Raw genomic sequence first — 22,226 nt, forward strand, 5'->3', positions numbered from 1 at the left:
GGTGGTCGCTCCCGACTGCTCAGGTGTAGCCTTGCTGGAGCGAGCAGCATAGAATGGGAATCCTTTGGAGAAGCACCACAGGTGGTTGTTGGGGTGGGTGTCTCCTGCACCATGCTCAGTTTTGGAGCGATTTTTCTCCTGCTGTTCTCCGTACGCTCCTGACTGAAGCTTTACTCTGTCTTCGGGTGCTCCCAGGGCAGCTCCAGTGTTGTACAAGGCACTGCTTTTCTTTCATTCCAACAAATTCCTTGGTGTTTTGCTGTTACGTGTCTGTTCTTCTGCTGGTAGTGTTTGCAGAAAAATTACCAAATATCAGATAGCAGCCCGAGCTGGGGCCTGGGAAGTTGGTGAAAGGCTCTGTGGCTATTTGCAGGGCTAAACCCCTCACTCTGTTCTTCCAGAGTCTCTTAGGACTCTTTCCCAGGACTGCCGTGCTTGCCATAGCCTCCTTGATCCCTGGGGAAGGTCTGGCCGATGGATTTGGGCAGTTTGTTCCCCAGGCGAGGTTTGTGCCCACTCTGTATTTCTCTCTTTTTTCTAAGCGGCTTTCTTTGCAATCTCTGCACAGGAGATGTGGCTGGCCGTTGTGGGGCGGGCATCCCTCTTCTTGCAGATACAAAAAGAATCAGCCCCCTGTGATTTCTGTATTTAAATGAAAAGGGGACATTTAAAAGAAAACGTCCACCCAGGCTCCAAAAAGGCCAGTCATTATATATATGCATGTATCTATGTGAGAACAGCTATGTGTGGTGCGGTCCTGTGTTGGCAGCAAGGGAAAACCTGTTGGATTGCGGTTACGCGTGTGGCTGGTTCGAGTGCAAAGGGGCATTTGCTGCCTCTGTTGCCTCCTGCCATCCCCAATTCCCTGCCAAGGGTTTGCAGTTTTGCCCAAATCCGCAGTTATTAAGGGAGGCAAGCTCCAGTGCTGATTGCTCCAGTGATAAACCAGTCCTGCTGTTGCTGAGTGGAGGATTCAAAACTGCTGGTGCTTCTGCTCCTGGGATTTACCATTTGGAAGATACTTTACTGCTATCTTGTGACATTTCCCTGCACTTTTATGCTCATTTATATAACTGTTTTCTTTGATTTATGGCGGGTTTTCTTCATGTATAACAGTGCCATAAATTGTGCAGCCCTACTTTCGATGGTTATGAATTTGAGATATTCAGTAAACTGTGGGATGGGGAGAAAGGGCAGAAGCCTTTTGAAGAGGCTTTTGATCACAGCCCCAGGTAAAACAACCTGTTCTCTCAGTACAGTTCTGAAGCAAGCATCAAGATAAGTTGGCATAGTCTGTTTCTTGACTAGCCAGCTGGTTGAGGTTTTTTTTTTAGTGTAAGTTATTCATATATGATAAAAGGGTGCGTAAGGCCAAACCCACACAGTGATGACATTTGTGTAGCGATCCCTGAGAGCAGAGGTTTTCAAAGGAGCAGCAAATTAGCGTTCTTCTTGTCATAAACCTTTCTCTTTCCCTTCATAGACCTGCTTTTTCATATGTTATTTTTTAAGACCCTCAAACAAGCTCGGATTTTCGAGCAGTGTTCATCAGAGATCCGAAGCCTATCAAAGCCGCTGGTCAGGCCAGTGAAATAAAGACCTTGGGTTTTGATTTTGTTGGCATCTTGCTTTGTAGAGGAAGAGAAACAGCTCATTTAAAAATTGCTTTCTGAGTTCAGCTGTCAGAGAAGCTTTCTGTTGACCTTTACAAATTGATACTGTCACAATCAATGAACAGAAGTTTAAGGGCAGTCTCTGGGGCGGTGGTGGGAGGTGAATAAACCCGAACATTTATAAAATATATATGGACTGCATTTTAAAAAGCCCAACAGAAAGAACAGAAAGTATTAGCAGGAACCACATTTGAACAAACTGATCTATAAAGAATTCAAAATATATGATTTTGACAAGTACAGTTACTTAGAACTTACCTTTTGGGATGAATTCTGAAAATATATGAAACAAAAAACCCAGCCAATAAATATGCCTGAGGTTAGTCCAGTGCAGCAATAGATTGGGCGAGGAAAACAATTAGAGATTTTGAAGTAGCTTTGCCAGATTTGACTGCAAGGGAAGTGCGTTTGAGGAGCAATTAATTGCACAGCAACTTTGCCTCCTCCCCTGCAGCCTTAGAAAGTGAAACCATCTACAAAGGCTCAGTAGGAATTGTATGAAGAGAGGCAAGTCAGTCTGGGATTTCACCTGCTGGCTCACTCATTTTTAAAGAATCAATGAGACAAACCAAGATGCTCATCAAATGCAGACACGCGGTCCCCACCTCCCAGGTAAAACAGGTAGAAACTTTGCCCCGAATACACTGCTCATATACAATCAGGTTATCAACTTCAATACAAGTCTTTCATCTGTCCTCTTAGGCAGGCAGCCTTTGCCAGTGGTCTCAGGTTAAAAAGTATTCCCTTTCTTAATAATGGGGAAGGCATCTTGGTGGTAGCAGTATGGTATTACACGGGAAAGCTTATTGGTGTTACATGGAAGAACTTTTTGGGTGCTCAACACGTGTGAAGGATAGGTTGATTTTTATTTAGCTTTTTCTTATGTTTAATTTAAATTGTGCAATCTAGGACTTGGTTGAAAATGTGCAGGTTGGGGAGGGTGGGAGTTTGGTGTTTGCAGGCCCGTCCACCCCCATTGTGCCCGGTGGCAATGCTGTCCGTGCTCTGACACCCGCGTGAGGCTGTTTGTGCGAGACGTGCACGAAATGCAACCCTTGCAGGATTGTCTGTGGCAGGGGATAGCAGCTGAGAGTTCAGCTGTATGTTTTTGTACCTAGCATATAGAAGTAAAAAAGGTTCTTGTGTAGACTTAATTATTGAAAGTTTGTTTTTCTTGCCTAAAAACTGATAATCTGAAAGCACTTGGTTTAATAACACATAGGTTTTATGACTTAGTTTAGCCATGGGCAATTAGGAAAATACAACCATCAGTTTAAGGAAGGCTTGTGTAAGAGAGCGCTTTAGCTTAATTCTTTGACTCGATGACCTTAATGTATATGGCTGCCACAGACCCCAGGTCCCTTTTCCCAGGTCCGGTGTGTTTTGGCTCCAGACAAAGTGCAGCATCCACCCCGTGAGCCCGGCCAGCCCCAGCACAGCACCTGCCTCTCCCCACAACTGCAACGCTGTTCCCCTCATCTGCAGTACTTACAAGTTTAAATAATTACCATTTCAGCTGTCTTACAGGAACTGAATTCTCCTGTCTGCTTGACAAGGTTATCAGGTTGCTTGAGAGCCTGTTATTTTCATCAATGAAAAATAAACTGCATGCAGTTTCAACTTAATAGACCTACGTGTGTTGGTTAAAATAGGGTAGTTCCTTTAATCACGTTCTCCTCCATTGCACAGTCACCTTGAAGCAGTTGGGTAAAACAGCTCCGAAATGTTGGGCTTGCTCTTGCTTGGTTGATGGGGACACCTGAGCCCCGGCATGGCCACCTCAGGTGCTCCTTGTGAGATGTTGGTTTTCTTTATTTCACAGATATTTTATCCAGGGACTTTTTGTTTAAGCCTCTCTGCAGTTTTGTCTTGCAGGGTTGCCAGAATTTGGGGAGGTTGTTATCTCCAAAGCAGTCCATTCCTTTGTGTTTAAATTTCATAGTTATTTTAATAATTTTATTGGTTAGTATTTGGGTTATGTGATAATTACTAATTTAAAAAATTTCTGTGGGAGTTCTTGGGGAAATAAGTTTTTTATGTCATAAGTGGCTTGTGCTCACCCTGTAATGATGCAGTGGTTGCTGTGTGCTTTAGTGGTGACTAATTACCCACAGTTACATTAGCAAATATAAAAGCACCTGTCCTACCTACCCTGTCTGAGCTGTGTCTTTTACATAAACGGTGCTTAAATAGTAGTAAGTAGGATCTGAGGGCTCGTGTGCATTTTGCCAAGTGTATTTTAAATGTTGGAGAGGCAGCGAGGACTGCAATCCTGTTCCCATCGCAGCGGCTGCCAACGCTCCCGCTGGATTTCTCAGGCTGAGCATCAGGCAGGAGCTGAATGAATGCGCTCCCTGTGCACACACAAACTCAGTGTGTTTGTACGATGTTAATTAAAATGCATTTAAGTTGAGTGAATGCTTGCGGTATCCAGGGGCCCTCTGGGGGAGAAAAAAAGAGAAAGGCAGGGAAAGGCCCCTGGCTGTCATGGAGCTGCATGAGTCCCGCTGGAGCAGCAGGAGCTGCTGGGGAAGGTGGTCGCTGCTGCAGCATGGTGACGATGCTCTGTGCAAGCTGAGCACCCCTGGATCCCCAGGAGAGCACTGTGTGGGGGTAAAGGAGCCCTTCATGTTGCCAGCAAAGCAGCCTGGTTTGTAAGCTGGGAAGTGATTTTGGGCCAGCCTCGCAGCAGATGTTATTGGCATCCCTCACTAAATTGATTTGAGTTGAAAGCACATGTACAAAACCCAGTCCAAGTGCCTGTGGTTTGTGCTCCATCATCTTCCCCAAACTCCTTCCCCTGGCATAGAAGCAGCATCTCAAATCCTTCCTGCTGCTGAGACCCATGGAGATTTCCACCACTTCACCCTGGTAGGGAGCCAGGATGCACCGTGGTGCAGTGATGGGGGGAAGCAGGTTGGATGAACTGTTACTGCTGTGTTCAAGTGGGACTTGGGAAGGGCGGGTGTTGGAAAGCAGGGAGAGCAACGTTTGCAAACTCTTGTGCCTTCAGCTTGGCACTTTGTTCTGCGTTTAGCTGTCCAAGAACATGTGGCTTTGTATTACTCATGATCATCTACCTGCAGACTTATTAATCTTAGAAGGCGTTGGTGATGGTTTGTACTTTGCTACTGTAGGGAAGGATTTTGATCCTTAGCGTTATGAGTTAGATTCACAAGCTTAATTTTGGGTGCTTGTGGTCAAGTGGCCAAAATGGAGACTAGTGAAAGAATCAACAGCCTCTAAAGGTCTTCACGAACAACAGGGAGAGTGATTCCTCTGTGCAGTGGTTTAGAGCAGCAGCAAAATTTGTGTGGACTAACTTGCACTCTGGAGTTGTATTTAATTTCCTTGGGGAGGAAACATAGGTTGGTTGGAAAAGGGGTGCTGGTGATATTCTTGATCATACTGGGAGAGCCATTAAGGGAGCCCAAACTGGAAACCTGGTAACAGAGAATAGTCCTGCCAGTGCTCGGAAGCTGGAGGGCAGAGGAGACTGATGTATTTCAGAGCTATTTGAAAACCTTTTCACTGTCTCAAAACGAGGCCTTACCTGAACTAAGCCAGGTGCTGGAAGCAGACTGCTCAAATCTTTCTTAGGTAATGTCTGTTAATTGATTGTTTGGGTTATGGACTTCATTGGGAACTAAATTATGAATGTTAAAGACATTTCAAGACAGTAAGTTATTTTTTGTATCCTGCCTTCAGTAGGAAGATCCCACACTCCTAAACTATCATGCCACATAAGTGGCTGTAAAAGAAATATTTAGTTTCAAACCCATTTGTATGGCTTCTTGTGTGCCAGTAATTTGCCAGTTTGACCATCAGAGCCAGCGAGCACCTCCTTGGAGCTGGCTTGACGGTGATGGTGGGGAGCAGTGCAGGGCCACGTGTCACCTCTGTCCCTTGGGTTCCCCGCCAGCTTGGAGGCTTATCTGCTGCCTCCTTGTCAGAGCGAGCGCTTCCAGATTCACAGCAAGACCTCAAGGAGAGCCAGATGATAGAGCAGATGGCAGATGACTAATTTGGCAAAGTTAGATGAGTGGAAATTGTTTGCTTTAATTGCTTGTCAAGTCCAGTACCTACATTATAGTTAAGAAGCAACTATTTACCCTCAAAATAGAATGAAATGAGGAAAGAAACTGTGTGTATCTCTGAAGAGTAGGGAGAAAAAGTGAAGAAGTACCCAGAAGGAGTAATTTGGTAGAAAGGCTTGGGTGGGAAGAACCATTAGCAAGACCTCGTGTGTTAATTTCTGCCCCCCCCTTTTTTTTTCTTTTTTTTAAACAGTAGCTGTGTGATATAGCTCCTGCAGTACATTTTCCCCACTTTGTCCTTTCTAATTGCTGTATCATAATATATGCAAGGAAACGAAAAGGGAAACAATGTTGGAAATATTGGCATAATGCAAGCAGATGACAATGGCTCGACATGGCACAGGCAATTATCCTTAAAATGCTGCAGTATAAATCTAGTCAACATTTTGATGCCATTTTTTGGTTGGTATGGAGCGCTACCTCAGTAAATTACGCTGTGTAGCATCCACCAAACAGATTTTGGAGAGCTTGCTGCAAGGAGAAGGTGCCAGCAGCTCAGCAAAGTGTTATCACACATCACTACTCCTTCTTGATGAAGTTACAATCACCGTCAGTCTTTACTGTGCCTATTTGTGTTCCTGGTCATAAAATTGAGGAAGATCTTTCCTTTGTACGTGGCATCTGGTGAGCCTCTACTGGAGGTGGGACGACCCTGATAACACACATCCCTGCAACTTTTCTGGAAGTGCTGGGAAGCTTTTACAGTGGTGTGTGAAACAATATTTGGGTGTTCAGTAAGCAAATTTCAGGGAATTAGTCAACCCAAGGACCGCTTCTCCATGCAAAGAAAAGAAAGGCTATAAAAGTGTTTCAGAGTATCCTTTCAGCATTTCAGATTAAAGTCTGGATGAAAGTTCTAGTTAATTTTTATTTTAGTTGTTATTATTATTATTTAACTTTATCTAGCAGTTGTGGAGAGCTTGACTTGGAAATTAAAACAAAGAATAGCACTCGCAGCCCTGTGTTTCTAGGCTGTTTGCATGCAGATATAAGGGATTAAAGCCGTGCTGGTGTGGGTCACAGCTGCTGTGGGCCAGCCTGTGCTGTGTCGCCTCATCCTGATGACATCCTGCCAAGCTGAAGGGCAGCTGGATGGCAATGCTGAGCTGCTCCTCTCCTGACCACGCAGCTGGCCAGAGGTTCATGGCAGCTGGGTTGATTGCATGCAACTGGATTCAAACGGGATGATAATTTTCTAGCATAGAGTAAACCTCACGGAAGGAAAGGCTTGTGCCAGCTGAGCTTTTAATTAGGAGTACAGAGAAAATTGTGCTCTCCTTCATTACAGTCTCTCACCCAGGGAAAGCAAGCCTCTAATTTTAAAACACTCTCCAACACCACTGGGTTTACAGGAAAACGGCTGGTGACCTCAAGGAGTTTTCTGCCTTCTCCCAGGAGCCATCTGCAAGACTGTAAGTGCAGGCACTCCCTCCCTTCATTAGGATGTGCCTAGTTGCCAGAAAATTCAGGGCTATTGCCGCTCATTCAAGGAGAGCTGTAAAATAATAATGGAAGGATTAAAAGTGTGTTTACCCCTTCTTCTGTGTGCATGCATGATAGGGTGCCCAGGTTGTTGCTGAGGGCGCGGAGTGTGATGAAACAAACAGGGACTGCTGTGGTGTTGCTGGTAATTAGTCGTTCCTTAAGGGGCTTGACTATTTCCCCCCATCTGGGGTTCTTAACAAATTGCCACAAGTGTTTGCAATTATTAATAAACAGTTACATTAGCTGCCTTTCAAGAAACCCTGATGATGGTCCTGTCTGTAAAAATACAGCTAATTTTGTAAATAGATGGGAAGTATGGGAAAATAATGTGTTAGAAAGAGGTGCTGACTGTGGTTGGGTTTGTCCTGTCTGGGGTGAAGGAACATGTGATTCTCTTTTCATAAATGCACTCCTGAAACCAGTAGGTCTGAGAGTTTAAGCTTCCTCTTGTGTTTTTGGCCCCCTTGACAGACCGATGGGCAGAGGGAGGTTGTGCTGTGTTCAGGCAGAGGCTGGTGTGGGGCAAACCTGTCGCTCTCGCACTTCCCCACTGAAGAGATAATAATAAAAGTGTTATGATTCAAACGAATATATCCAGATGCTCAAGATAACTCCCTTGGAGATGACGACAAGGATGCCTCATCACTGCTTATCTGGATGTGGTTTGGGAGAGGAGCGAGATGCTGGTATTTCAGGTGGCAGTGACCATGCCAGAGACTGTGATTCATTCTTCCTGAATAACTCCAAATGTAGGCAGATCTGGAAAGGGGTCGAATAAGAAATGAAACAAATTGACATCCCTCTAAAAGTCAGTTAATCTGTTGAGTTGGGAGGATTACAAAATCCATTAGTATTACAAGAAACAGAAACTAGATTCAGTCAAATGTGATTTCTTAATTTAGCGCGTAGATTTATCATCAACAGAGCAGAGCGAAATAATGGCCTAAAAAGCAGAAACCAGAGGACATTTTTAAATGCCTCCATTATTTGCTGCCTTTGAGTGAGCATCTGAATGATTTGGCTTTGTTATGAAAAAAAAAAGTCAATGGGAAATTAATTTCCAAGTCATGTGCATGAATATTGATGAAAAACATAAATTCAATTCAATACAGATTATTATTACCGCTGTAATTGGGGCCATTAAGAGCTGAAGCTCTTCTCCATCACTTGAGGTAGCTGATAACAAGTAAACAACTGAACGTGAAGCGTGAATGTGTGAGTAGTACCCGAAATCCACTTGTGTGATGGCCAAGCAACGCTCCGCCCCAGTGCCCACCCAAAATTATGTGTTTGGGGTGCAGATGAGAAGCAGCCACGGACTGGCAGCCTGGCTGGTCACCATCACCACTGCTGGTTTGGGACATCGCAGGTGGGAAGGTGCACGTCCTTCAGCTTTGGGATAATGTTAGCAGTGAGTGTCTCTGGGCATGTACACATGTATACGCTGCAAGGTTTGTTGCTGGTATGCGGCAAAAGATGGGTTTGCCACGTGCATGTTGGTGGAAAGCTGTGCTTGAGAGCTTCATGGCAAGCTGGAAACCTGGTACAGGCTGTCAGTCAACAGCTCACTGGGGTTTCCATCTGGGAAAATGTAAGAGAATGTCAGATTTTCCTGAGTGTATGTTGAAACGGTGCTGAAGAGTTTCCCTCTGTAAGACCTCCTGAGCAAGTCAGAGGTGTACATGCTCGGAGATGCTCAGCAGTGAGGGAAGCTGCAGATGAGAGGTACATCTTAAGCTACTACTTTTTCGACTTCTGTTAGAGGCAGGGAAATTATAATAGTACTTTTTATTAACCAGGAGAGGTTCTGCTGCAGGGACTGCTTTTAACACGCAATCTTTATTTTCTTGCCACTCATCGGTTTCTGGGGCTATATAAAATAATGTGCCTAACAATATACGACAAAGTGCTTTGAAGAGAGTTTATGAAATACAGATTATGGGGGTTTTGCATGGTCTGACAAGGAAATACATTTTGTTGTGCTCATGTTTATGCCTATATATGGCTGGAGCATCCGTGATGATATGTATTATTTTGGCACTTAAGTTTCGAGAGCTGCTACAACCCATAGATGCCTGTTGCTGTTCCAAGAGATGAGCAGGAGGGTGAGGGGGATATGTTCGAGCTCAGGGGCAGGGGGAATGGAGATCCTATTGGGACCCCTGCTCGGCTTCTACCTCACACGTGGTTACTTTAGTGCTCCTTAATTATTTTGGCAAATCAGACCCAGAACAATTATTTTTGCCCTGGAGCAGCTGGGAGTTGCCTCCTGTGGCTCGAAATGGGGGGATATAACTTGTTGTTAACTACCTGTCCTCTGCTTCCTTTCTGGCCTCTGTCCCTCCCAGGTTTGGCTCTGTGGCGTGTGTGGACAAGCAGGATCACCTTTGGAAGTGTACATGGCAGCAGTATTCCTCCTTCATGGCAGAAATGTTTTTTTACCTCATTAGTTGTGTTTTGCCTTAAAAAAACACCAACAGCATATCTAATCTCTCTGTTCTAAAGGACTCTGCAAAGGATGGCGGTGCTGTCCCAGCTCTGTCCTTCTGCAAGTGACGATTGATCTAATCTGCTTTTCTTAAATACTTTCATGATTTTATATTTTGAATCTGGCATAATTGTTACGTGCATCAAAAGTATATCTTTAAAACCCATGCGGTAAAGCCGAGGCACAGAGAAATTAATGGCTTATTATAATAATGGTTTATTAATGACCCATGGGTCACTTTTGGGACTTCAACTTGTTCTGCAGGTTGGGGTCTCTCCCACTCCCAAGAACTGTTTCTGCATCACCTGCACCGCTGGTTGGGTACCCCTGGCAAAAAAATTGCATTGCCGCACCCCCCGATTGATGTGGGATAGTCTCACTTTTTGGGTGTAACTTGATTTGAGGCAATCTGTAACCAATTTCTTTTGTTGTTGTTGAGGGGAGATGACCTGTCAGGACAGTACAGAGCTGTGAAAGCCGAGCCGGGTCATACAGTGGTTGGGAGGATCGATGCTGGGCAGTGACTTTCCCTGGTTTCCCAGATTTCATGGCAGAGCAGGCTGGGAGGATCTGCTTGCTTGTTCCTTTTGCCATGTATCGGGCAGGCAGCCAAGGCCCAGGTGTGAACTGGAACAAGGAGGTGTTTTGTGTAACAGAGGGGTTTTCTTTCTTTTAAGACAGAAATTAAGTGCTTGGAATTGCTATGAGATAAATTTAAAGGATCAACATAATTTCTTCTAAATTTGCTTTTAAGATTTTATTCATCTGAAAGAATTTATTTCCATAGCAATATCAAAAGCTGGGAATAGTTACTGCAATAGTTTCGTTGTGCAAAATTAATCTTACTCAAATAAAAGCTGCAGCCCCGGCTTACATCTGGGCTGGCTTCACCCTCATTGAATCCTCTTGCAAGAGCAGGCTCCAGGTGTTCTGCCTCCTTACAGCAACAAATGGCTGAATTAGCTTTTGTGAAACGTTTAATGGGTGTGCGACATGAAATACCAGTGTTGCAGTATATAGCTTTATTAGCTGAGCTGCTGGAATTGTTTTCTGAGCTATGTTGATCCTTAGCACTGGTTGCAAAATGGACCAGAAATTATTTATTAATTTCTCTGGAGCCTTAAGACAGGATAATACTTTTTCATCTGGAAACACAGTCAATCTTGTTGTTATAGATGCTGCTACTGCTGCTGCTTTTAAGGAAAAAGCAAACAAACTGATTCTGTAATTGGTAGCAAACATTTTTGAAGTCTTCTGGCAGGGACAGGTGTGCGTCTCCCTAGAGTGTGGAGATGCTTGTACGGTAGATCTCGAGGTTATTCCAAATAAAACTTTAAATATGAGCTTTGTATTTTGAAAGGAAAGATGTGCCATCCCCTAGCAACAGTGGTTAATCCTTCCAGGTGTTCCCGGTCCAGCAGAGCTACGTCAGGTCTCAGCGGGACCACGTCTTTCCATCTTGAGAATCCTCAAAAATGGCTATTAAAATATTATAAACAAAATCTTGTTTAGATATGTTTTACTCTAAGTGGTAAGGTTTTACAAGAAAACTTTCAAAACAGGACTTCGTGCTTTAAATTAAGCCTTGAGATGAGGTGGTAGTTTTTATTTTAAAACATGAGTAAACCCCAACCATTTTTTTTCCTGCAACACAATATAGTGAATATACGTCAAATATTTCAAGTTTTTTAACTTAGCAAGGACTTTGAAATTTTATTTCTACTAGATCATAGAAATAAATAAAAAAACCCCCATCTCCTTTATAATACTTCCTTGGTATCTAGCCTGAATGTATGTTTGGAAGTCTCACATCGTGCCTGTTCGGCTTTGGTCTGTGCTCTTCAGCTGCTAGGAAACACAAAACCCAAAAATGATGTGATAAAACTTTCATTCTGTGAATGGCTTGCGATAAAACCAGCCCCTACTGTCCCTCCCTGGTGGGGAGTTACGGTTCAGGAGGAGCAGATTTCTGCTGCCATTTTCAGGGCAGAGGGAGTTTCCTTGGGAGAAAACTTTGAGCAGTTCGTGGGTTTTTGGCTGCGTCCCGAAGCCCTTCGCCAAGAGGCCGCTCAAAGCTCCAATCGCCCTGGCACAAGAGCACGTTGCTCTGCAGCAGGGAGACTGCAGCAGAGAATGAGAAAAAAGGGGGGAGTGTAGTAAGTAAACGGTCAATAATAGTAGTACTCAAAAACCTAATTACTTTGGATATTTAAAAAAAGGACCTGCATCATTCAAAAGAGCATATTTTGACCAATTTTAGTGATTATGCCTACAGTCATGGAGAGTTTTGCTTGTATTGATCTAATCCAGGGGTGGGAATGGCTCCAGAAATGCTCTTCTGGTCTGGCTCGTGTTTTGCATAATATAATGCCCATTCCAAAAGTTTAGATCTATTCGTATTAATTTGCTCGCAGATAAGAACAACCCACAAGCTGTTGGTAAAGAGGAAGAGTAAGTGCATGCAAAAAACAAGCCCAGCCCCACACTTGACCATTTAAGTAGCATCGCTGTCCTGGCAGGCTGAGAGCCACGTGAAAAACTGCTGTTGGAAAATGCTGCTTCTGTGTTTCTCTCTGCATTCATTTTTGTCATTGCTTGATGCATGGCAAGCAGAGATGCAATGCTGAAGTAGCTTTGGACTGGACTTCAAAATTCAGAACAGAGGAGTATAATATTAAAGGGCTTCTTCTAAAAATTAACTGTATGAGGATGATATTTCCTAACTCATCTGACACGTCTCCATTTGTATGTTCAGACCCCAGTCTGATGATTTGTGGAAAGATGGCATGTGTTTTGCTATTGTCTTTCTCCTATTTAATTGTGGAAAGCTGGGAAGAACCTGGGGACTTAAGGATAATGATGAGGAAAACAATGATGAGTATAAGCCTTCTGGTCAGGTTGCTCTTGCCTTGTCCAACAGACCCTTCTGAGCATCAGCATAATAGGGAAGATGTTGGATTACCCAGGTCAGCTTGGATGCATGGGTCTCTCTAGCCTTGTACCCTTTAGTCTGTGACTGGCACATCCCTGTTCAGTGTCCAATCCTGTCATGGGCAGAACTAGTAGGGACTTTGCGGAGACTGGGGTTTAGCCCTTTAGGTGCTGGGTCAACTAGTTTTGCGTTTCTCCCGCATTTCTGCGTTTTCAGCCTTTCTGCATTTGGTGGTAAATACCAGCACTTCATCCCATGTGGTGAGATGTGTCTAAATGACTGACACGATCACAGACCATATTTGTACCTGCCTCTCACCACTGTGGATATTCAAGTAACTTGTGCTGGTTTGGGTTGGTTTTTTTTTTTTGCAGGATCCAATCCTGTGAATAAGTCAGGATTTTTGTTCCAATTACCTGTATCCCTATATAAAAACTATTTCCTTCTCTGCTCCTGCACCTCTCTTCCATACTCATTCTGACTGTGTGTCCTGTGGTTTCTTGCAGTGTGTGCCGGCACCGAGAACAAGCTGAGCTCCCTCTCTGACCTGGAGCAGCAGTATCGGGCCCTACGCAAGTACTATGAGAACTGCGAGGTAGTGATGGGCAACCTGGAAATCACCAGCATCGAGCACAACCGAGACCTCTCCTTCCTGCGGGTAAGCGATCTTCGTTTCTCTTTGGAAGTAGCCAAGGACGCTAGTCTGGATAAGGGCAAGTCTCTCTCCCACAAGGTCTACTGCAATGTAAGGGGATAATAAAATGTCACAGATGTGCACAGAACAAACCCAATGTTGTTCTGTGACAGATGCTCTGAGTACGTGTCGTTTAGATTTATCCAGAACTCGGGGGAAAAAGCCGTGTCACTACCTAGAAAGGTGACATCTTGCAGGTCTCTATCACCCTGTGTTGCCAGCAGGTACAGAGCAGGGGCAGGTAAGGTAGGGTTTAGGAAGGTCAGAGAATCATGCAGATAAGCACTGGAGGCTTGGAGAAGCTAATCCTAATGAAATGCTGTATATGGACTGGTTGATAGGCTAAGAAAGGGAAGAACTCTGGGCAAGATTTGTGAAGCATTTAAGAAAAGAAAGGTGATTGCTGAATGAACATAAAACCCTCTTCGTCTATAAGACTGGAGTTCGGAGCCTAATTGAATCTCCAGCACCCAGGGGAAGCTGTGATAGATGCAGGCTATCCTGCCGCTGTGGAGCTGGGGTTGTGCACTCCCTCAGCCCTCCTTACATCAAATTTTGAGTAAATGTCATGCTTTTGGGTTTGTGAAGGAACATTTCAGTGTGGTTCATACATTCCTTGTTAACATTCTAACAACCACAAGGAGGGAAAGGTGAATGCCAAATTAAAGAAGCGTAAGCCCAGCATTATTTGGCATTCCGAAACAAATTATGTTTGAAGAAATATCCCAGTAAAGGAGTGATCCAGTTCACTCAGGTGAGCATCTGAGGATGCTGCAGACGATGTGGCTGTGACATGAAAGAAACTGGAATGTAGGTGCGAGGACCATGGTGGAAAGGGCAGCCCACGGCAGCGTGGTTGCAGGCTGTGCTGTTCTTACTCGCCAATAGAAGTCAAGCTGTGACACAGATAAGGGTTTACACTGCTCGTATCATATGGTATCCCTCATGAATACTTCTGCAAACTGCTAATGTCATGTTTCAAGATACGTGCATGTATGTAACCGGCGTTTTCATGAACAGCACGTAGCAGGAGTGGTGAACCTTAAATCCGGCAGCAGGAAGGGGGAGGCAGGAGTCAGCCCGGCAGGTTGTGTTACACACAGTCGGTCAGTTTGCCGGGTCTTGGGTGAACCTAGTGCTCAGTTTCAGTTTGTAAAAATGTGAACTTTCTGTTATGAGTTCTAACAAAGGCAAAGCAGACTTTCCAACAGCGTGCTTAGCCTTATTTCACCATAAATTTGTTGGGGATTTCACAGGATTTTCACACTATACATGGGCCTATATTTACTCAAAACATACAGCAGGCTGCTAAAAGATCTGCAAGCAAAATTCAGCTACCAGATATGTCTGGAGTAAAGTTCGGGGTGCTAATTGCACTCAGACTAACAGGTTGCCTGTTAATTTGAGCGACGAATGCCTAGGAAGTAAATGCTATCTATACATTTAACAGTTGTGACAGGTGGGGAAAACACATATGCTGGTGCTGTGAAATAGATATAGCCTTGGTGCAGCTGGACTAATGTTTTCCGTGGTGTTAGACAGGCGGCAGATAGATACCTCCTGTGAGGGCAGGATCCTCGCACTGATTCAGCCATCGCTGGAGTTTCAGATGCCTCCTGAAACCCCTGACTGGGCCATCGTGCGTGGCTCGAATTCATCATAGATGGTTCTCCCGCTTCAACTTTCCTTCCTTCTTACGCTGCCTGCTGGTCGGTAGGGAAAGCAAATTATTCGGAAATTAGGGAATTAACGTTCCTTACAGAGAGCTGCCATAAGCAGAGTGAAATATTAGTGGAAAGTGGGCAGTAAAATCAGCAAACGAGAGCAAGAAAGAAGGGCCCTGTGTAGTAAATGAAGGTGGTTCGGTCACTCGTGCTTTTTGGTGACAGCTACTATCGCTTTTTTATTAGTTTTATTACTTCTCTTACCTGTGGCTGCCCTCTTGCAGATGTCTCAGCAAAAAGCAGAACTTGAAACAAAACCCAGCAAACTGAAAGTCTAGTTAATATGATAAATTGTAGTCATTAAAATAGAAAACCAGAAGAGAGCGTGTTCTTGGGGAGGCAAATAAATAAATGTTGGCATATTTACGCCAATAATTCGACATTCATTAGTTAGGCAGTATTACTTGGTTTATCCTTTCAAAAATGGTTTTAATAGTGAAATGAATGTGGCAGAAGGGAGATAACTAAAAGAAAGACTGTTTGTCAGACTTAAACATGGTGAACTTGTCTTGCAAGATGTTGCTCCTCCAGCCTGCTCCAATTTTCCTTAGTCCTTGTTGCAATAATTACCCTCTTTCTCCACAAAACGGACTTCAGGTAGGCAGCTGATGCACCCCGGGTTCTATCTGTACATCCAGCTGATGAGTACCGCGGCTTTGTATGCCCACTTGCCTTCTCGTTAGTCCTCAGCTTAGCTGAGCAGCCTCTCACTCCAGGACAGAGGGAAGACCTAGTGAGCTAGGCACGCTGAGCCTTTTTATCATGCAATAATAAATGAACACCATAAATGAATTGAAGTGAAAAATCCCATAATTTTATTTACCCTGCAGAGGCACATTAAAAGATCAGCATCCCATCTCTCATATTTATTTAGACATTTATTCCCTAAGTAGATTTGCTTTACGTCTATGAGTTAGCTGTCTGAATATCTGCTGATTAAGACTAAAAAGGGCTGCCTACCACCTGAACAAAGCACTCAACCACTTAAACTTCCAGGTCTGCAAACCAGTGCATGGGTTTGAGCTCAAGAGGAGCTTCATTCATGTAAGAAGGGATTGCATATACTAGTGTTTTTTGCCCAGTATTTTTGCATGTCTGCAGAACAGGAGTACAAATCTGGTCTTTTAGTTTTACGTTTGTTTTTTGTTTGGTTGGTTTTTTCTTCAGATTGTGTTATAGCCTGGGTGTTGTTTGCCTGTGGGTGGCCAAAACAAGGGTGTGCAATTGCATTGTGAAGTTCTGCTCTGCATGTGCTATCCTCCGGCTCCATCAGCTCTGCTCCTGCTGCTTCCCCGCACTGTGGCCACAACAGGAGTCTGGGCAGAAGAAAGGAGCACTCGTAGGTGGAAAAAAAGTGCCCAAGCCTGAGTGCTGGGAAAGACAACGTGTTTGATGGTTTTTGTTATTCTTCTGAGGCTCAACCTACCCACAGAAAATGTACGCTGTGGTAATTCAGTCTTTGGAATCCCACCACGGCAAGCTTTGGCAATGAAATGATGCTTGGGTTAATGCAGCGCGTTGCTGGTGGAGCAGCACCTCCTGTCGTGGCCAAGGCAGGCTCTCTGCTGGCACAGGCTGCAGCAGGGAAAGGCACTTACTGTTTCCAAGAGCATGGTTGAATCGGGCAGGGCAAATAATCGGGTGGAAAACAGACCCCGAGAGCTCCCTTGTTCCTGTTGCACGTCCAGGCTCACCCAGCAAGTCGGCAGTGACAGTGGGAAGAGGTCGGACTCCATCTCCCACTGCTTCCCAACCCACCAGCATCCTTCAGCTAATTGCGTGGGCTGGGCTTTTGCACTGGGACTTGCTCTGTGACACTAGGTAAGCTGATTGAGCTGGTGTGTGTCTTCAGTCTCATCAAGGCTTGAGCTGACATTTATTTCCCTAGTTTTGATTTCAGAAAAAAAAATGAGAAAAGCTGAGATCATGCAGTGGTTCATATTGCAAATGACTGGTTTCAGAAACAGGAACCTATTTTATTTTCACTTGGCAAAGCTGACAGTTTGTATTGTGGACAATTCGTATTTCTTAATAGCATCTCTGAATTCAATTTTCGAAATAAAATACACAATTAGTATACTACAAAACAGTCTTCTGCAAGCACTCTTGTTCTGTTAAACACATTTGGTAAACGAGAGTTATCTTTGACTAATCCCCAGGCTTTTAGCAATTCACAGTCAGTAAATTGTCTTCTTGTGTCTGAATTTTATTTTAGCCAATTCAGATTATTTATTTTTGAAGACATGGCCAAAGTTCTGTGCTGTTCCCTGCAATAACTCTCACAAATTATTATGAAACTTTTTTCTAACTGCAATCAACAGCCTTTGAAAATGATCAACTGCTGCTTTATAAATTCTTTTTTCATTTACCTCTGTAGCACTGTCAGCCATGGCTACATTGGCAGCTACCTGCCTGTCACTTAACAGGGGGGGCATTTCGTGGTGGGCAACTTTACAGCCGCTGCAGTTCCTGCACAGACATCCAGCCCCGTCTTCCCTCTGTCAGCACATGTAACTGTGTGCTTGGTGAAAACCTGTGCCAGCCTGTACTTATCACTTTCTTCACAATCACATTTAGACTTTGTGGTGGATGGGATTTGGGTTTTACGTATTTTTGCTTCTGGTTGTGTTATAGCCTTGGAGGAAGACCGGGTCAGACAGAACCCTCCGAGGGGGAGAACTGCCAGAGCAGCCACGGGGAGAGTTGGCTGCAAACCATGCTGCCTGACCCCTAGGCGTTCAAAGCTGCTTCTGGTTAAAAAGAAAAAAACAAGTAATCAATTTTTTTAAAAAGCTTTTTGGTCGTTTATAGCAAGATGGTTCTAAGCAGTACCTTCTGAAAGCTCCGGTGCGAGAGCTCAGTGGAGATGTGGGCATGGAGAGAGCCTCCAGTCTGAACAGCTGTGACAGGAGGGTGCTGCCTTGTCCAGTTCAGACAGGAGGGTATTGCCTTGTCCAATTTAGACAGGAGGGTATTGCCTTGGCCCCTTTGCTCGGCAGATCGCTGTGATGATATGTACAGCTTCTGCTGGCCTGGCAGCACAGCTCTGCATCCTCTTCTGCAGCAAAATGGTATCTTAATTCCCAGTTGACGGACTTCAATAAGGTCCCAGCTCAGCAGAAAGGGAGCGGGATGTGGAGCAGTGCTTGTCAGGAGTCCCCAGAGATAGAGGGGGTGTTTTTTTCCCCAGAAGTGCTTGGAAAGCATTGCAGTCCAGCCCTACACCAGCACGGGGGTTTTGGGGAGAGGTTTGCTGGGCAAAGCTGCCCTGTAACATTTGTCCTGCAGTGAGTGGCATCAGGAGAGCCTCGCCAGCATGTGTTGTCCTTGGCTTGTGAGAGGCAAAGTGGCCTCCAGGTAATTACAGACCTGGAAATCAAATATGTGTGTGTATTTACTTGTAATTGACCCCCACTCCTTGCCACCCCCTCTCTCCCCACCCTGGACCTTACCCATCAGAAGATGAAGCAGAAAGACCCAACTGATGTGCCGGCAGGGGCAGGGCTGTGCGTGCCACAAAATTGCAGGTGGAAAGAGAACCCCTCCAACTTGCTGCATACACCTGGCACGGGCATCCTGCGCACACAGCGATAAACACAGCTGCTGTGCTGGGCGGGTTATGGGAGGCCAGCTGCATGCCAGGCTGTGCTGCTGGCGTGGGCAAAATGTTTTATACCGGCCGTGATCAGCCACCAACTGTGTTGGATGAACTCGAGCCGCGTTTAAAGCGAGCTGGATCCCAAACTCAGAGGGTGGAGTGGGAGCAGAGGCTAACTGCAAAAAGCATGTGTGATACAGCTCTCCTCCGGGAGCACAGCTGCTTCTGCCATTTCCCACTGCTTTTGCAGGAACAGTAGCTTAAAATAATCCCAGTGGTTTAAATTGGTCTCAAAATGGCCAGGGAGCATTGATTGCCGAGGTGAGGAACAGCCCAGCTTTGTGGGGTCTTCCAGACCTGTCCTGTGCTTAGAAGCAGGTAGTGAAATGGGAAGCCCAAGCTGTGGCCGCGGTGAGTAGCCGAGTGCCAGGCACTGTTACAGTCATTGGTGTTCACGTTGCCCGTGTCCTGCCATGTGTGGGACAGCACCTCCGTGGTCGATGCCTGGTCACTGCTATTGGAGATGAATATTGCACGCCCTGTAGTACCTACCCTAATCTCACCCAGCTCCACCACTCCCAGAGCCTCCCAGCTAGTAGGTAGAAGGCAACCAGTGGTTTATGGCCTAAATGTATCTGGAGGTGTTACATTAATTTTGTGCTTCAGCTGCTTATCTCCCTCATGTTACACTGACAGGAGAGCATCTGTGTCTCTGCAGCTTCTGCTTTCCTGTGCTGTCCCTGTCAGACATCTGTAATGCAGGTATATTCTTATCAGCCTCTGCTTCCCTTCCTCGGATGCTATAAAACCCCTTTTCAACAGCCTGTCTGGTTTCAACCCATTTTTGGTGGACACAGGACATGGTACTGCTCAATTCCTACCTATGCCAAGGCCTCTCTGGTGTAAGCCTCTAGCTGCTGCCGGTGCATCTCCTTTGCTAGATGCAGCGTGACAGCATAGGGGCCTTGCTCACACCTCCCTTTCTTCCCCCCGAAAAGCTGCCTGCAAGGGTGCCAGCCTCTCATCTGCCTCCCTCCCCGGAGCTGCAGGGCTTTGCGGGGTGACCCCGAGCCCTCTCCCCACCTCCCACGTCCTCCTCACCATGCCATGATGGCCCCGGTCACCACCCAGTCTGGCTCTTGCAGAGTCTTTTTTAAACGTTGTTTACGAACCCAGCAGCTTCATCTCTTCAAGCAGCTAATGCTTTTGCTAGTTCCTCACAGCCAGATTTTGACTCAGGATTTATACTCCTCCCAGGCCTATTCTTTTATTTTTTTATAGCTGTCCAGGGTATTGCAACAGGCAGAATAACTGGGCTAGGAGGCTCCTTTCTCTTCTGTACACACCACCAACCTCCTCTCCCTAAAATAAACTGAAAAACCTACTTGTTCAAGCTCTCTTTCCCCTCTCGTCCTTGCCCTACCAGCACTGCAACACTCACAAGCAGCCCAGATCAGCTCTGCAGTGCAATTTGGGCTTTGCTTTTGCCTGAGAGAAACTTAAGGACTCTGCAAGCTGATACTCTTCTGCTTGAATTAAATTTTTAGCTTCTGCAAAACAAACATAGAAGAGAATTAATATACAATTAATCTTTGAGATGGGTTTGCCAAGCCATAATCAAATATATATACTTTAGCTATTGCGTCATTAAGTTAGCAATTCTTTTTGGTGGCTTCGTATGAAGGATATAGTTTGAAATAACCGCTTGTGCTTAGGAGGAGAGCTGTGTGCTGTGGAAATGCAGCCTCCCAGTTTGGCGCAGGGACGGGCTGTAAAGTTGCCCTTTGCTTCTGTGTGGCCCAGGTGCTGTGCGACCCTCCAGGAAGCATTTTTTTGGGGAAGTGGGGTTGGAATGGAGCAGGGCTGCAGATGATGCCCTTTTCCAGGGGAGCCTGGGCCTGCCGGGGATGTTATCGGGCTGCTCCTCAAGTCCTGTCTGCCGCAGGGCTGCTCTCGGGAGCGCTGCCAGCGACCGGCCGCATTCCCACATGTCCACTTCCCTCTGATCCTTTTGCTGTATAAAACAGGTGCTGTCGTCGTGTGGAGCAATGAGCGGGTGGCATCAACAGGCCTTTGGTTGACATTTGTGCACCCATGTACGGGTAGTTCAGAGAGGCTCCAACTCCTGAGGGACGTGGGGATGGATCCCAACCTGGAGCTTTGTTTCCCCCATCGTTGTGCTGGCAGCGACCAAGAGCTTCCCCAGCTCTGCTGCAGCCTCTGCCTGCGTCCCCTTCAGTTGCGGGGAGCATTCTTCAGCTGTATCACGTATGGAGATGTAAAGATTTGAAGTCCAGGGTTATTAAGAAGTCTCTTTAAATTGTCTTTTAGCATTTTCCTTTCAGCTCCCATAGTATGGGAGGCACCCCATCTCCAGCTGCCCAGGAAGCCTGTCTGATTCATGTCTGTGGCAGCAGTAGTGACTCTGGAGTGGGAGAGAGATAAAAGAAGCCTGACTTAAATTATTCAGAGTACCTCAGACCCCCACACATGTTTGAGATCAGTGATATCCTTTTGGCTTGCTATCCCGTAGTTGTGATTGCAGTGAAGCTGCCCTTCACTAGTCAGAGCAGAGCACTGGGGAGGTGATGTGGGGCGGCTCCCCCATGCCCAGGGGCTGTACCAGTCCTACTGGAGATGTGAGGTGGGAGTTTGTCCTTCTCGCTGGTCTTGCTGAACCTCACGAGCTCCTCTGGCATCTTTTGGGTGCTGCTGGGGTGCCTACAAGCCCAGGTGGGTGTGAGATGCACAGTGTGGGAGCATTCCCTGTTTGTGATGGGGTGCCAGCCACAGCTGCAAGTGATGTTTGCCACTCGACAGTGTTTCCACCCTCGTTCCAGCCCCATTGCTGGCAAATTATGAGGTGCAAGAGGCCCCAGAATCAGAAATATGCCCAAGACATGGGGTTCACCATTCCACATGGAATGCGTTCCAGGTTTGGCAGAGGTAACTTGGTGGATGGATGCCAGTTGGCAGTAGCTCAGCTCGGGCAGCACATGGAGGATGCTAATGGTAGGGGAAAGCTTTTGGAGTAGCTGGCAAAGTCTACCATCTCCCCAGGAATGTGATGGACAGGTCTGGAGGGTCTGCGCTTAAGCTGTTGAGTCATCTGCAAAATAGATGCGTTCCTGCGCTTTGGTCATGTAGCATCAGCATTAGCCACGAAGACCTTTTTCCTCCTCCTCCTCTCTAACACAGATCTTGTTCCGTTCCCAGTAGACTGCTGTATGGGGCTGTATTTGAGGGTACGTGCTGGTGGAAGCATGTTACTCCCTGGGCAATATCTGCCGGAGATCTTTGAGGTGCAGGTCAGGGAACCCTCCTGTCCTGTGTTGGTCTAGAGTAGCACTTGGGTCACCTCGCTTGTCCGCTGTATGACCTGCCTTCACCTGTGCATGGCCAGCCAAGCATCTGACAAACCGGTGGTGCCTTCCAGCTAGTCCTGGCACCCAGAAGCTCAGCCACTGGCAAAAATATAGATCAGGAATCGAACTCTTAGTGTGAACAAACACAACTGTTGAGATTCGTGGCTCTG

General features: G+C 45.8%; 1 protein-coding gene across 9 annotated transcripts in view; it reads left to right on the forward strand.

Moving 5' to 3' along the window:
• Positions 1-22,226, forward strand: part of ERBB4 (erb-b2 receptor tyrosine kinase 4) — a 617,927-nt gene that overhangs the window by 220,845 nt on the left and 374,856 nt on the right. For all 9 annotated transcript variants that reach the window (XR_010606397.1, XR_010606399.1, XR_010606398.1 and 6 more), the window contains exon 2: positions 13,182-13,333. Coding sequence is in view for 1 of the 9 variants with exons in the window: in XM_065638016.1 (XP_065494088.1) it covers positions 13,182-13,333 (152 nt within the window). In the remaining 8 variants the exon portion in view is untranslated. The remainder of the gene's footprint in view (positions 1-13,181; positions 13,334-22,226) is intronic.

Source organism: Caloenas nicobarica, chromosome 6 (assembly GCF_036013445.1).
Source record: "Caloenas nicobarica isolate bCalNic1 chromosome 6, bCalNic1.hap1, whole genome shotgun sequence".
Taxonomy (NCBI): domain Eukaryota; kingdom Metazoa; phylum Chordata; class Aves; order Columbiformes; family Columbidae; genus Caloenas; species Caloenas nicobarica.